At 42.6% G+C, this 16,658-nt stretch overlaps 1 protein-coding gene across 4 annotated transcripts in view; it reads left to right on the forward strand.

Annotated features, from left to right (window-relative positions):
- cacna1ha (calcium channel, voltage-dependent, T type, alpha 1H subunit a) overlaps positions 1–16,658 on the forward strand; it is a 160,159-nt gene that overhangs the window by 125,725 nt on the left and 17,776 nt on the right. For 3 of the 4 annotated variants that reach the window (XR_013488057.1, XM_078161655.1, XM_078161657.1), the window contains exons 16-27: positions 394–549; positions 1,154–1,241; positions 1,321–1,610; positions 3,654–4,013; positions 6,782–6,885; positions 7,128–7,251; positions 7,556–7,624; positions 8,762–8,946; positions 9,047–9,173; positions 9,687–9,812; positions 11,206–11,295; positions 12,327–12,540. Coding sequence is in view for 3 of the 4 variants with exons in the window: in XM_078161655.1 (XP_078017781.1) it covers positions 394–549; positions 1,154–1,241; positions 1,321–1,610; positions 3,654–4,013; positions 6,782–6,885; positions 7,128–7,251; positions 7,556–7,624; positions 8,762–8,946; positions 9,047–9,173; positions 9,687–9,812; positions 11,206–11,295; positions 12,327–12,540 (1,933 nt within the window). In the remaining variant the exon portion in view is untranslated. The remainder of the gene's footprint in view (positions 1–393; positions 550–1,153; positions 1,242–1,320; positions 1,611–3,653; positions 4,014–6,781; positions 6,886–7,127; positions 7,252–7,555; positions 7,625–8,761; positions 8,947–9,046; positions 9,174–9,686; positions 9,813–11,205; positions 11,296–12,326; positions 12,541–16,658) is intronic. The other variant, XM_078161656.1, reaches the window with a different exon arrangement.

A 16,658-nucleotide genomic window follows, 5' to 3' on the forward strand; every position in this document is an offset into this window, starting at 1 on the left:
ACAGCGTTTAATGAGTGGACAGAGACGGAGTGAGTTTTCATGCTGCATCATGAACACCGTCCTAGTTTTAAATGCTTTCATCACTCACATTGATTTAAACACAGGCAAACACACACACACACACACACACACACACCCACGTACACTTTGCAGTAATCCCATGTGTATGAGGTTGAAGTATTGTGGCATGATGGCAATAAAAGCAGCTCAGTACTGAATTTTACAAAGCATAAGACCCATGAGGGCTGTATAGGCTAATGCTGCTGCAGTTCTTCCCTCTCCATCTGTGTCCCTGTCTCTGTCTTTCTGTGCCTTCTGTGGGCCCTTTGTCTTTTCCCCCTTTGTGTAATTATACATCTCCAAACGTGACTTTGTCTTTCATTCAATCCATAGATCCTTACCCAGGAGGACTGGAACGTGGTGTTGTATAATGGCATGGCCTCAACCTCTCCATGGGCAGCTCTCTACTTCGTCGCTCTTATGACATTCGGCAACTATGTGCTCTTCAATTTACTTGTGGCCATCTTGGTTGAGGGCTTCCAGGCTGAGGTAAGAACAAGTTAAATATAATTCAGCGTCTTTTAGTTGAGTAAAACACTTATTTTTCAATGTGCAACTTTACAGCTCTGAATGTAAGGAATACACAGAAGACTTATTACAGTTGTGGGGCTAATATCGGGGGAAGAGAATAGAGATTAATGTCTAATTCCTAACGAGTACCTCTCATCCGCAACTGGGTGAATGCTGTATGAAGGTCCTCTTCTTCCTGTTAATTAACTCCCCGTGGAGCCATCTGAGGGCCGCAGGTCCAGACTCTCAATTACCAAAGTGTCACATCATGTAAGGCACCGCTGCTTTCAAAGGGGATGAGAGAATACAGATTATAACCGGTCCACACCCCCACTGATCATTTCAGATCATCAATTCTTTCTCATCCAACATTGTTATCATGTTGCTCCTCTGGGGCACAATGAGCGTTCGGCTAAGTCCTCACCATCCTCTCCTCCACACGGGTTTTTTTTTCTGGTTCGAATGAATTACCCTGACAGTCCCTTTTACAGAGAGTCTCACTCTTCATGCCATGATAGTAAACTCAAAAGAAAATGGGAAAGAATATGAACAATGCTTGCATGGATCTGTGTGTGTGATGTAGGGTGATGCTAATCGCTCGGAGTCAGACGATGAAAAGAAATCGGACAACTTTGAGGAAGACGAGAAGGTGGAACAGCTCAGAGACACTGGTGGGTTTCTCCCTAATCTGACTGATTCCAAACTCTATGAGTAAATGATGGTGATAATAATGTCTTCATTCCTCCACAGAGCTAAAAATGTACTCACTGATGATGACAGCCAACGGTCACGTTGACCCTCGAGGCTCAACGGCTCCTCCGATAATCATGCGCACGGCAGCCACACCCATGCCCACTCCTAAGAGCTCTCTGGGACCGGACTCTGTCCTCGGAGAGGAGCTCATGTACAGAGAGGGGGTGCCCCAGTATGGCGAGGGAGGACTTGGGGTTAGCCAGGCAGGAAGTTGTCGTGCAGAGTCTCGCCGTGGAAGCTCCACCTCAACCACCATGGACCCCTTAGCCTTTGACCAGCATTCTCTGGTGAGTCCTATCAAACAGTTCATTCACAAATCAGTATGTAGTTATTGATGAGTCAAGGTGTCATAAACAGTATATATTTTGAGGGGATGGCCACTTTATTAGGTACACTTTGCTTGTACCAGTTTGGACCCCCTTTTGCCTTCAGAACTGACTTAATTCTTCGTGAAATAGCTTCAACAAGGTGCTGGAAACATCCCTCACCAGCAGCCTGAACCGTTGATACAAGGCAGGATGGATCCATGCTTTCATGTTGTTCACACCAAATTCTGATCCTACCATCTGAATGTGGTAACAGAAATCCAGACTCATCAGACCAGGCAACGTTTTTCCAATCTTCTATTGTCCAGTTTTGGTGAGCCTGTGTGAACTGTAGCCTCAGTTTCCTGTTGTTAGCTGACAGGAGTGGCACCTGGTGTGGTCTTCTGCTGCTGTAGCCCATCTGCTTCAAGGTTGGACAAGGTGTTGTTGCTTCAGAGATGGTCTTCTGCAGACCTTGGTTGTAACCAGTGGTTATTTGAGTTCCTGTTGCCTTTCTGTCATCTTGAACCAGTCTGGCCATTCTCCTCTGACCTCTGGCATCAACAAGGCATTTTGGCTCACTGGATGTTTTCTCTTTTTGGGACCATCCTCTGTAAACCCTAGAGATGGTTGTGCTGAAAATCCCAGTAAATACTCAGACCAGCTCATCTGGCACCAACAACCATGCCACGTTCAAAGTCACTTAATCACCTTTCTTCCCCATTCTGATGCTCATTTTGAACTTCAGCAGGTCGTCTTGACCATGTCTACATGCCTAAAAGCACTGAGTTGGTGTCATTTGCTGATTAGCCATTTGTGTTAATATGCAGTTGAACAGATGTACCTAATAAAGTGGCCAGCAAATGTATATACAGCATGATAAGTGTAACTTCCCAAACTGAGATTCTGTTTCCTAAAGGAGATTAGTATGACTGAAAATAAGAAGGTTTAACAGAAATGGCTACAAGAACGATGCAAATACAAATCATGGATACGACCCACATAACTATCAGAATCCAAGACAAGCTGCAGACAGACATATGAGACAAACTCCTTTAATCCAGATCCAGTGGTCCCAAATGGAGGATCACAAAGGGCCTGAAGAACTCAAGTACCATGAGGCAGCACCGGAGCTAATCAGAGGCTTTAAATTTTTCAATCTGTGGGTTGCTCAGAAATCAGTCTGAAGCATTTTAAATCCCTAAATTCTGCTCAGAGGACGGAGAGGGAGCAAATCTCAAGTAGCGCTATTTTTACAGGAGGAGTGTACTTTTTATTTTTTGCTTTTTGAAATTAGATTTTCTGACATAGTTTATAAGCCTTGGTATCGCTGAAAGCTGCAGGGGGACTGGGCAGGTACCAGATAAGCCTCCACCAATGGCTACAAAGGATGCAGGTTCACCAAACTGCATTAATCTCAGCTCAGGTCTACATAACTATCTATAACACGGCACTGTAACAGAGGTAGACAGTTACATATCCCACAAGGAAATCATGGATGCCTGAAACCAAATCTGGAAATATAGGGAGCTAATAATAACTTGATGTTACTCCTATTATTCAGTTAAGTTGAGCATTTGATCTAGTAGCAAGTTAACTACTGGATCTAGCTGCCGAACGTTAGAAACAAATTGTGGGCAATGAGGTAATCAATCTAAGAAATTCTTGCTTACACCTAGTTTTCAAGTTCTCACTGGACATGTGGAGCCCCTGTGGGGGACATCTTAAAAGAGAAGCTTTTTGTCTCTGATCCTAAGAGACTGACACAAAAAGTTGACAGCAGAATTGCCAGGGAATCTTGAAACTTGTTATCAAACTTAAAGTGAAACTGCACTCGAAATATCTTTACATTACTTACTTTAATACATGTCAGTTATCCAGTTATCAACAATCTTTGATAAGGACTTTCTTCCCCCCTTGAGAGTAAGGGATTAGGGTTTCAGGCACTTTTTAAACTGGTGTAACTCTCACAAAGGGACACACACTTTCATAGCCACACACTATCCTTATTCCCTGTCCCTCCAGAACCTCTCAAGTCCCGGCCGTCGCTCCCCTCTTCCTACCCGCTCGTGGGGAAGCCGCCGTTCCAGCTGGAACAGCCTGGGACGAGCGCCTAGCCTCAAAAGGAGAGACACCAGCGGCGAGAGGGAGAGCCTGTTGTCGGGGGAAGGGGGAGAGGAGGAAGATGCTGGAATGGACAAGGGGGAGGCGGGAGGAAACAACAGACTACGTCCAGACTCCTTGGAGCTGCTACAGGCGTCTACACTCTGCCCTTCGATAATCGCGGAGTACGGTGACTGTAATGGGAGGACCCTGACCTATGATGCCACCGTGAACTGCGACCCCAAAGATGACTCCTCGCCTGAAGATGACTTGGATGATGATGTAAGTTATCATGAGTCATCGTAGCTTGCAAAGTAAGATTTAGGACATCTACAGTGGGGTCTTTGAGGCACTGTTAAAGGTCCCTGGCGTGGTATTGTCCTGGCATGTGTCATCAGCTCTTTATTTCCACAATGGCTTGTTTTACAATTATATCCACAGGCCTGAGCAAGAAATTAGGTTTTATTGGCCTGGTGACAAGTTTGCTGAGCAGTCGTGCCTCTGTGGTTTTGCTTTTGTATGTAAATTCTTAATCTCTTAATCTGCCCTCTCCGACTCGGTTTACACATTTTTCGTTTCTGTTTTTTCCTCTCTATCTTTCTCTACTCACTCAGTTCTTCTTTGTCTTCTTTGCCCTTTGTCTCCCTCTACTTTGAGATATTGTAATTTTGTGTTTTGTGATCACACTTCAAGGCATGGAGGGACACTAATTGTCATGCTGTAATTGATTGGCTTGGGCAGCAATTGTTTTCTCAGTGGGTGCAAAACCACTTGCGTGTGTGTACGCGAAGTAGAGCAGGGTGTACTCCTCGGTTGTTTTGGATGACCTCTGTTGAGACAGTTTTGATGGTTTTATTGGCTCCAAATTGAGTTTATAAAACCATGAAATCCACTGAAACAAAAGGCCCCTCCCTGGGCACACTTAAAACAGGAGGCTTAATACAGCTCCTCCACCAGAGTATGTGTGTATGAGTGTGTGGTCGAGCATTACTGTGCAAGAATACGTGTCAGTGTGTGCATGTGACGTGTCAGCAGAGACACGTGTATATGCGCTCGGCGCTCTGCATATGTCTATGTCAGGGATTATGGATTTCTGCTCCAAGGATATCTGAGCAGCAGGTTCTTTTCATCCAAACACACTTACAGAAGGACACACCCAGATGCACACACACTCTCACACAAGCGGCAGGCTGCCAAATAAGCTGAGAGGCTTGACTTTGGGCTGTTTTTAATTAGAATCCTAAAGTACAGAAGCTGTGCACCTAAGCTTTCCTCTATTTGTTTTATTAGAAACTTTAATGAGTTTCACAACCCTTTCTATCGAGCTCATGCACCAGCTAAGTTGGGGGTTATAGTCCGGTTATCTCCATTTTTACTTAAGCAAGAAAACACTTGTTTTTCATGCCCCCGTAGATGTAAATGTGGAAGGGTGAACATCAGCAGCACTGTGGAAATTAATTTATGCATAGGTTTTTAATGCTTCTTTTATGGTGTAATTGAAGATGGACAGGTGAATAGTTCATAGAGCAGCTACTGATGCTGTTAAACACATTCTCTGTTCTTTAACTAATCTTAAATTGATTTTAGAGCCGCAGACTGGCCAGTCAGAACTTAGCTTCGGGCCAGCTCAGACCAGGGTCCAACAACAACACAGCTGTGCTCCATTGACTCTAATGCAACTGTTTCTGGTTTTGTGGATTTGGAGCTAAATGTTGTGTCTGGGGCACGTCGTGTATTAATGATACTCGTTACCTGGAGAGGTTGGAAAAAGATATACGTTTCTTCCCTGTTCCAAAACCAAAATCAAACCCTGAAAAGTGTAGGTTTAGCTAGCTAGCTACTGAAGATATAGCCTACTGAATGTATACACATGCTGCTTTTGCTTTTTAATGATTATAACAGTGAAACAAAGACCGACCCTGCTGTACAGGAACCAGTGAAGGGAAGCAGGGAAACTTTGCTGATATTCAACCAGCTCTGTGTCATCACAGTGTGCGCAGATGAACGTTGTTTGACTGCCCATCTGGCAGTGGAGGTTCGAGTGCTGGCAGTGGCACGGGCGGTTAAAGGCAGGGAGGCAGACTTACACAGTTGAGGGTTTCATACTGTGTATGAAAAATCCAAGAAATTCTTAAAAGGTTTTTAAAAGTTCATTCAGAGCATTAATATAGCAGCAAACAGCTATTTGCTATGTAAAGATATAGTGGAGTAATGGCAACCTGAGAATAAAGTCACGCTTCCTCTGTGTGTGTTGTAATCAGAGCTTCTCTGTAGTTTGTTGTGGCCGATCTGGCCACTGGCCTTGTTAGTGCAGATTTGTAACCCACTGGCTAGCTCATCACCGCCACTCTGCACGTGATCTGCACATGCTTATTTGATCATTTTGATCAGAGTTCTGTTCCTCAGGTCATCATAATTAAATTAATGAGAATCAGAGATGCCTCAACTTTTTATAAATTCTGACGTGTCACTCGCACCACTCCTCCTGTCTTCCTCCCAACATGTCCTGCTCAACATTTTAGGTTGTTTTTTTTTTTTAACTTTGCTCCACTCTTAAAACTCCGGCAAACCAGTAGGCCTATGTTGGCATGCTTAAACTTAACGTGACTTATAATATATTGAGCTGGCTTTTTACTGTGATTTGTTTTCCTCGAAAATCGAAAGTGAAACTTAAGGTCTCGCTGGCATTGGTTCCTTGCACCTTGTGCATGAAAATTTAAATCGTAAAATAAGGTAACAACCTCTAGTTTAGCAAGGGCAGCCATCCATCTTTCGGAGAGGATTAAAGTTGCATTCCCCTCTTAGCAATGCTGCTACTAATCCCACGGACAATCTCACTGTTCTGTATAACAGATAGCCTATGTATGGGAATTAATTTTTTTGCCTTGACTGGTTCAATGAAAGCGTGAATATGATGATGATTGTGGCTACAGTGTTGATCGTGTATAAACATAATATTTTTAGTCATGTCATGTAGGAATGAATTGCAAAGACAGTGTTAATTGTTGCTGTTGGCGATAATGTTGACCTTTGACCTCTCACCTCTGCAGAGTTCTTTCTGCTTCTGGTTGAAAAAAGAGATTCGTGACATGAAGCCCCGCTGGTGCAAAGAGCACGAAGACTGGAATCTGTATTTGTTCTCTCCAGAGAGCAAGTGAGTCTAGCACACACACACACTCAAAATTTCGCCATCAATCTGCATGATTCTAGTTTCATTCTACGTTTCTCCTCTTTGCTTCTCATTGCTTTATTCAATTATCTTGGTTCCTCTCTCTCGTTCCTCTCTTTTACTGCTTTCTCACTGCTAATTGTTTGGTCAATATCTTTAACCAGCCATAGACATTTTGGAGATGACTCTGTGCACATTTGTGTGTGTGTGTGTGTATGTGTGTTTAGAATTCGTGGGTGGTGCCAAAGTGTGATCTCTCACAAATTGTTCGACCATGTGGTTCTGGTTTTCATCTTCCTCAACTGCATCACCATTGCCCTGGAAAGACCTGATATACAGCCTCACAGCACGGTAAGACACACATGTGTACACACACACACACACACACACACACACACACACACACACACAGTGTCCTGTCCCTACTGTAGAAATATCTATTTAAACTATTCACTGATTTTCACTGGTTACACAGTGCTAAAATGGAGGCTTTGGAGATGATATACTACAGTAGACAAACTTTAGACGCACAGGTAGAAACTTATGTATATTTTAATGTGTAAAACTGGTACTTGGTCCATTCAGAGAACATGTGCCGTCAAGTCCTGAGCATTGTCTCTCTATGCCTTTATATTAATGTCACTCTCTCCTTTAGGAGCGAAAGTTTCTGAGTGTGTCCAACTACGTTTTCACTGTGATCTTCCTGGCAGAGATGGCCATTAAGGTAAACAATACTGTTTTCATATCATCAGTGTGGGAAACTGTCGTCCCTCCAAAAATTATCCCATATGTCACTTCTAGAAGCAGTGTATCATGACCCATATTTCAGTGAATTGTTAGTTGGTGTCCTTTAGTGGCCATATTAAGTATGACCGAAGTAAAAGAGGAAGCCAGGTGACGTACTTTAAAGCAGGAGGGGAAGCCCAGGTGGATGGATGGGTCAAACAAACACAGGACTTTGACCCAGTAGACCACTGTTTGTGTCCCGTGTAAAACCAAAAGTCAATGTTTGAGTTATTGACCTAACGTACATAACATTTTTACGTCATGTACGTAACAAACATCCTTATGTTACCCCAAACCATGATCTTTTCCTAAACCTAGCCAAGTAGTTTATTTGCTTAAACCCAATGACTGTGTATAAAAAATGGACATTGCCCCCTGGTGGCTGGCTACATAAAGGGTCATAAACCCCGCCCTCTCCGTTTTAGCAGATGGGACATTGGCCAAACTAAAAAAATCAATGTACACGTCAAATACCTTCTTTTTAACCAAAGCGGGTTTCTGTCATTTTAGGTAGTTCTTATCATGCTCATTTATGTGATAAATTTAGTTTTAGTTAGTTATTTGATGCTATAAAAGGCGTGTGACATCATGATTGACAGCTGTCTGTGTTTGTGATTAATGGCGCTCCCTGCAATTGGGTTGGACAGTTGTATGGGTGGCAACTCAATACCACGGTTCCACTTTCCAATAGCTACTTTGCATACTCTGGCTCCAAAATTGCAAGATGGCAGCGCCTGTAGACAGGATATTTTAGCTTCATTTTTGTACAGTGGGAGCAAATGAAGACGTATTTTCCATTTTAATAAATAGTCTATGCTTAAACCTAACTGCGGCCCTGTCACAATGGTAATCACATGTTTAAAAATGTGTCTTTAATGGTCATATATGTGGTTTCTGTGTCAGTGTCCTGCCACCGGTAGGGGCGCTAATTTAAGAAACACTCCTGTGAGTTGTATGAAAGTGTGGGAACAAACAACCTATGTGGTTGAATGGGTTGACTTTGATTTTGCATCAAATTATAGCTCTAATTTACAGCTGAAGAAATGTTCTGATAATTCCATATTGGTTTGTCCAGGTTATCGCTCTTGGTTTCTGCTTCGGGAAGCAGACATACCTCCAGTCCAGCTGGAATGTTCTAGATGGTTTGTTGGTGTTTGTGTCTCTGGTCGACATCCTGGTCTCTCTCGCCTATACTGGCGGGAACAGGATCCTGGGCATCCTCAGAGTCCTGCGCCTGCTACGAACACTACGCCCACTGAGGTACACAGTGTATTTGTGTGTGTATGAAGGTATGGATGCATATTACTATGCCTGTATGTACTTTATTTCATATTTCTACCACTACTACTTGTGTTTGCAGGGTGATCAGCCGAGCCCCAGGATTGAAGCTGGTTGTGGAGACGCTCATCACCTCTCTCAGACCCATCGGGAACATTGTCCTTATCTGCTGCGCCTTCTTTATTGTGTTTGGCATCTTGGGGGTGCAGGTAGTTTGCATTCCCACACAGTAACACACACAAACTGGTGCTTGCCTTAAACAAGCAGACTTGTAAGCTAGGTAAAGGTCCAATGCACATGCTGCACTGATGATACAACTCTGTCATTTGCTTTTTCTAAGTGCGAGGACCAAACCTTTTACTCTTTGAAGCTTAAATGTCAGTCTGGTTGAGCAGCTGCATATGTGATTGTGGCTTGAGGGGGGATTGGAAGTGTCTTGAATATCCAATGGGCAATTGTTCCTTAAGTGTGAGAATTTTTAAAGAATGACAATTAGGTTAAGTATGGAAAAAGGACAACATGACCCCTAGGCCAGCTTTTAGCCGAGCACTTAGGGAAAACCTTTGATAAGAATGCGCTCTATGAAACATCCTTTTATTGCTGGCATTAATAGTTGGGTGTTTAAAAAGCCGTAAGCTCCGGTAATTGAGATAATGTGTAAATGACAGCCAAATAGCCCTGCAGACCTCTTTCTCTCTGTCTCTGCCTTTCTCACTCTCTAGCTGTTCAAAGGGAAGTTCTACCACTGTGAAGGTCTGGACACGAAAAACATCACCAACAAGTCTGACTGTCTGCAGGCCAATTACCGCTGGATACGAAGAAAGTACAACTTTGACAACCTGATTCAGGTATGGATTAGACTGGGGGTGAAAAGGGAAAGAGGGGGAAGGAAGGGAGGGGATTAGTTTTAAGGCCAACAATATCTACAAAAACATGAACTAGCTTAAAGCTACTTATAAAATGCCACTTTTTATCGCAGCCTGCAGTGCAACAGTGCTGGGGTTAATACACTGGTGGCTTAGGTTCTTCACAGAGAGCTATAAGGACAGGAATGGTACAGTATAAAATGGGTGTGTCATGATACTAGGAATTTAGCTGTGGATACCAATGCCAGTAAAATTCCATAATTTGCAATACCCAATTTGACCCATTTTTTAATTAAATGGTCTTGTATTTAATTTTCACCTTTTACTAATTTCTTCAAAATTTTTGGAGTCTGTTCTTCTTCCATCGCTCATTGCCATCTTCCCGTGTTTTTCAAAGATATCAAGTCAGTTTTCTCAGGTTTCAAAGAGTTAAAGCACAACACAACATTAAAACTTGACCCCTCCTCCCTTCACTGCTTGTATGTACACTGCAAGCTACTGTGCTGTTGTAAGAACGTTACATTTGTCGTAATGGAAAAGCCAATACTTTAGCAAGCTAACTAAGCTAACAGCCAACACCTACCTGTCCAACAGAAAACAGGCCAGCTCCCCGTGAAAGCCAGCCCCAGATTCACTGGAAATAAGCTTGTTCACTTGGTGCTTTGCCTCCATAGCTTTCTCTTGGGTGCATTCTTCTATCAGTCCTTTTGCTAGTTTCGCTAGTCCTGACCTCACTTGCACGCTGTAAATGGCTGGGGGCTACATACCCAAACACAAACACACCAAAATAATAAGAAAATACAGGCAGAGTCTCCGCAGATAAACACACCTACACACACTTCTAGTAGGTCATAAGTGATGACTGAGAGGAATGACTTCTATATAAGTCTATACATCGTCTTTTTTTTTTTTTTTTTGGAATATCCTGCGTAGTGTACCTTTAACACAAGTTGCCTCACTAAGTAACCACTGTCCCACTTACATAGTGATATATATTTTATTACATTTGACAGAGTTGGGTTGTCTCATATTCCAGTATTAGACACTTAAATTAAACATTAAGAACTGCAGACGGCAGTTTGAATCACTTTTAAAATTGTTATCTATTATTTATGTAATAGAATGGGATCGTTTCTTATTTATTAGATCTACATTACATTACATTTAAAATATTTTAGATTTTGTTTTATTGAAAATGAATATGAACTGAATATGCACCTTCCTCTGACAGCCAGTAATTATACTCAGGAGTAAACATGACATGGTAAATTGCACAAGTTGCAGTGTTCATACTGTAACAAGTCTCAAGGAGCAATACTATTAGGATGAAGTAAAACCCTGTGTTTTGACGTATTTCTCTGTGTTTCCTGTCCAGGCTCTGATGTCTTTGTTTGTGCTGTCCTGTAAGGACGGCTGGGTCAACATCATGTATGACGGGCTGGATGCAGTAGGAGTGGACCAACAGGTAATGGTGTGAGGAGTGCTCCCAGCCATTCTGCTGAACTCATATTAAACGAGGTGATGGCTGGGTCTCAGCCACATAAAGCCACACTCCTCTCTTCTCGGTCATTATACAGCACATTACTGTATGCATCACTTAACAAGATAATATAGAAAGTCATTTTCAAAAAACTGTGTTTCATGCTGCTTATTTTATTGTAAGCCTGCTCCCGGCTTAGCGCACACAGTGTGCAGTAGTGCTTATAAAACTTAAAATACAGAATTAAATATCAGATCTAATTCAGCATCATCTGTAGCACAACTGTACTGTAAATAGGCTTGATATATATTAACTGAAACGCATGCTAGAGAACAGCAGCACAATTTGCAATTTGTTGTATTTTAGCAGTGCACTGAAAGCAGCAGAGTTCACTTTAATATCTGTTTATTATTGCAAGTAATATCATTCTTGCAAGACTCAACAATGTTGTCGCATATTTTTCTCCATATCATGCAGCCCTAGTAGCCCTGTCATCTCCACTGGGAGCTTTGATGTGCAAATACCTGCCCTAAAAACATATGATTTGGAATACAAAGTGAAAAGGAGACAGGGGGAATTTCTTTAACAAATTAAGCAAAGTTAAATGTCAGCGCTGCGGTGTAGTAATAGCAAAGGCAAAGCTCAAAAGGTGAGTTTAAAGCAGGCGCTTCAAAGCTTGAATTGACGAGGCTGTCCACAGATCCAAGACTGCCTGTGGTGTAATGTGCTGAAATAGTGAGTCTCTAAATAGTCAGTTATATTCTGGTTTAGCCCACGTTATCCAAGGATTTTAGAGAATCCACATTGTTGTATTTGCTGCACATGGTAACATACTGTGAAGCTTTGCACTGGTACTGGGGCATTTGGGATTTCTGTCACTCGCCTGTTCGAACCAGGTCAGAAGCACAAAGAGCAAAGCATAGCTGTCATCTGTGCTTTTTGTGTCTCCACTAAGTCACACACACATGAACATAAACTATTGAAACGCGTAATCCTCTTTGCTCTTCTCTTCTCAGCCTGTAAGGAACCACAACCCATGGATGCTGCTCTACTTCATCTCCTTCCTGCTCATCGTCAGCTTCTTCGTCCTCAACATGTTCGTCGGCGTCGTGGTGGAGAACTTCCACAAGTGCCGGCAGGACCAGGAAGAAGAGGAGGCTCGCTTACGGGAGGAGAAGAGGCTCAAAATGATAGAGAAAAAGCGCAGGAGTAAGGAGAATGAAGGGGCTGGTCGGTAGTCTATTTTTCTGAGCACTGCCTGCTTTCAGAGCCTGAACAAAAAAAAAAGAAAAAAAAGAAAAGGGAATGACAGAGAGAGAAAACAGAGAAATTATTCAGACTGAAACATGAAAAAAAGAGGGAGAGTTTGAAAGACTGGCTAGCTCACGTAAACAGTGATTTATCACTGACAGAAGGCGTAGGCTACGCCAGTCTGATGCATGGAGATGCATGACTGCAGCCCTCCCCTAACACTCCCCTAACACTGCATGAAAAACTTTGGAAACCGGGCCAACCTAACCAACCTCTCAACTGTACATTTGTATTAATGCATCTAAAATTTGTATGCTCACTCTTAAAACAGTCAAACTGCCACCACTGCAGCAACAATGCAAGACTCAACGTTTCATTTTTTTAAATGCTTAAATCCTCTAACGCCAGATCCTGTTTTAATCCCATTACTAATAAATAATGAGAACGCATAATAGCTGTAATAAGTTGCCATTTTTTACAGACTTTTGAAGACAATCCTTGCAGCACCTCCTGCATGTTAAGCTGATCAAGGTCGTTGCTTTCCTCCATGTGTCTCAGGAAGTTTTGCTAGCATAATTTTGACAAGTAAAATGCCCCTTTCCCTTCCTCCGGGTGCATGTACAACCCCAACCCTGCGGCGTCTCTCGACATGCGTAGAAGAAGGACATTTCCTGTAAACGTGCTTTGACTGGCAGACTCAGAAACATAGCAGGCGTTTTGGCTGCTATACCTGCAAGAACCTTGGGTAACAGAGCTGTTAGAAGATGTTAAGTTTGTTAGATATGGAGGATTTCTCGTTACAGCTTGAAGAAAACACAAGCAAATGCTGGCCGAAGCATCAGAAACACACCACGTATTGCAAAAACAAGTCGACATGCTTGCTTTACAAGGCAGCATCTTGTCAGGACTTGTTCTTTTCTTGTGGTAATATGTTGAGCTGAAGAAAAGCCACAAAGAAATTGGTAGAAGCACATGGTTCTTATTGGCTGGAATATCAAGAGCACCACTGTTTGGCTGCAACACAAAATTATACCCAACTATCCAATACATCAGTCACAGAACTAACACTAGAAGGCAGTATATGGTGTGAGCAGAGTTGCACTCTCTTCATCCTGCATTGGTAACATCTCTCACTGGTCTAAAACTGCTGAAGGTCTAGACAAATGTCATCTAATCAGCTGTTTCAGATAAAAAGCTCTTCACTTCATGGTTTGGCTTCGCAATCTGCTTTTTATTCCATCAAAAGACGAAGAAGAGAAGATGAAAACGAAAAAAGTTTTAGACTCTTGAGACTCTCTGAGGGGTTAAAAATGATTGTAGTGATGTCATTGAAGAGTGGCTCCAGTGCATGTTCAACATCACAGTCATGAGCTACAACTTTTGAAATTGGGTACTTGAACAGTGAAGCAATATGGAAAGAAAAGCAATGTTATTTAAAGAGTGAATACCCAGAAACATGTACATCATTAATCAGCCTGTTTGTGAAAAATTGTGTTGTTGAACGTACCCTGCGCAGCCCCTCTCAACCATAGACATTACGCTTAACATCAGGCATGTAAGCATGCAGTAGACAGAAAGGGCATGGTGTACTTGGGAGGGGGACATAAACATGCACGTATCAGAATTACAATCATCAAATGTCATAAATGGACATGTGAGTACACAGTCTATCAAAATGGTTACATAATTAGATATGTTTACATGATTTTAGATGCTTTAAAATGAACACTTCGCCCCCAGAGTGACCATTTGTATATCAGTTACTCACCTCTGTTACACTGAAATCATGAAGACAACTTGAAGAATCCAAAAACTAATGGTGTGTCTCAAATCACATACTTCCGTTAGTACACTTCTATGCAGTATACTGTGCTTACTATGGACTCATTGGCATAGTGTGCAAATTTCGACAGGGTAATGTTGTCTCAAACCAAACACGGCCGTTGTGCACTCACCGGAAGTGACGAACGCAAATTAGCTGGTTAGCAAACTAGCATTAGCATTTGCATTATCGTTCGCGGTACCAAATCATTACAGACTGCTAAATTAACCCAGTAAACACACTGCTGGCTTATACCCGACAATAGTATAGTGGCCGCCATTTCCAGTTTGAAAAGTGGTCCCTCCCCTTCCGCTACGTAGCCAAGATGGCGACCATTGAGGGCGAGAAGTGTCCATAGTTCCACACTCAACTTTTGACCGTTTTGAGTGCACCATCCGGGTACTCACAGTGCACTGCATTTTTCCATACTTAGTGTGAGCGCACTTATGCACTCAAAATATTAAGTGTAAGTACAGAAGTACGAGATTTGAGATACAGCATAAGAAAATTCTATTTGAATTGAAGTCATAGGGGTCCAGATCTAACAACATTTAAATGATATTTAAACATCCTTTTTACAAACTCTCCCTCAACTCATGCAGCATAATCCAAGTCTCACTCATCGAGTTGTATGCTCAGTACTTCCCAAACAGACGGCCTTTCCGATGGGGAACTGAACTGACAGTAAAATGTATCCATGCTCTCTCTTTAAGATCAGACTCCATTGACAAATACAGTAATTTAACCTCTCTGAACAGAGACAGGGTAAGGAGCTTGGACATCCGGAGGGAGCTCGGAGTAGAGCTGCTGCTCCTTCACGTCAGAGGGGTTCAATTGAGGTGGTTCGGGCATCTGATCAGGATCCTCCTGGGCACCTCCTGTTAGAGGTGTTCCGAGCACGTCCCACTGGTAGGAGGCCCCGGGGCAGACCCAGAACACACTGGAGGGATTACATATCTCATCTGGCCTGGGAATGCCTTGGGGTCCTCCAGGAGGAGCTGGAAAGTGTTGCTGGCAAGAGGGACGTCTGGGGTGCTTTGCTTGAACTGCTGCCCCCGTAACTCAGCACTGGATAAGCTGTTGAAAATGAATGGATGTAGCTCTTGTGTTCAGCGAGGTAAAAATTACTGTTTTTGTCAATGGAGCATAGATAAGTTTCAGTTTCTGTTTAGTTTCCGGTCGGAAAAAGCTGTCTGTTAGGGAAGCATGGAGCATACGACTGGATAAATGAGACTTGGATTATACTGCACGAGTTTTGTGAGAGTTAATAATCGGATGTTTTGATAGAGTTTTGCTGTTGTTGAACTCGGACCCCTATGACTTCAGTTCATCAAGAACTTTCTCAATTTTAGGATTCTTTGTTCATTCTAGAGGCATGCAAGAAAGTCAAAGTTTTCTTCAGAAATTCAATGTAACACAGGATGAGTATTTCACATACAAATGGTGATTTCGGGGGTGAAGATTTCCTTTAATGATGATGATTAGAGCTACACTCTAAGGCTGTTTATTATTCAAAGGCTGTAATGCATCTCACAGCTCCTTTCTAAGGAAAAAATGTAGACAGTGTAGTCTGGGTTTTAATGGAGACTTCCCATTTAGGCCAGAGCACATAGCAAGACCTCTCAGCTCTGACAAGAATATGATTATTAGAGGGGTAATGAATCTTAAAATAATGCTCCCATGAAAGGAGCACTCTGAAATGCTACTTCCTTTAGTCCAGTGCAGGGTAGGTCAGGGATCTGTTGATGATGCCTTGCCTCAAATCCTAGATGTTCTTAGTTACACCTGGTACCTTGTTGTGTAACCACACCAGAAATTAAAATGCCATCGTCCAGGGGGGGTTCTTACTGAACACAAAACCAGGTGACTTTGTATAGCCATTTGAGCTAGCGAACTGCAGTTAGTGTTTACATTTGATAAAACCTGTTTGCAGATTAAGAAATTAATAATATAGCCCAGCTGTGACTCTCATGTCCTCTTTTATTTGAACATGCCATACAGGCAGTGGTGTGCACAGACTGTGTGGGAGCAGGGGCGATAATGAACAAAGGGGCCACCACAACAATGATCAGGGTCACAATTAGGTCTCATCACATTAGAGTAGCACTTGTGATGCCAGTTGGGCACCCAGGCTGCTCAAGGGCTCCTCTGAAGTGACGAGAGGGAAAAAATAGAAGGACGCCATTTAGGCACAAGCATATCTTGGTTGAATTAAAGTATAAGAAGAGGACTTTTGCAGCCTCAGCAAAAAAGCCATGGTGGTTCCACTTCCTTA

Source organism: Epinephelus lanceolatus, chromosome 18, assembly GCF_041903045.1.
Source record: "Epinephelus lanceolatus isolate andai-2023 chromosome 18, ASM4190304v1, whole genome shotgun sequence".
NCBI classification, from domain to species: Eukaryota; Metazoa; Chordata; class Actinopteri; order Perciformes; family Serranidae; genus Epinephelus; species Epinephelus lanceolatus.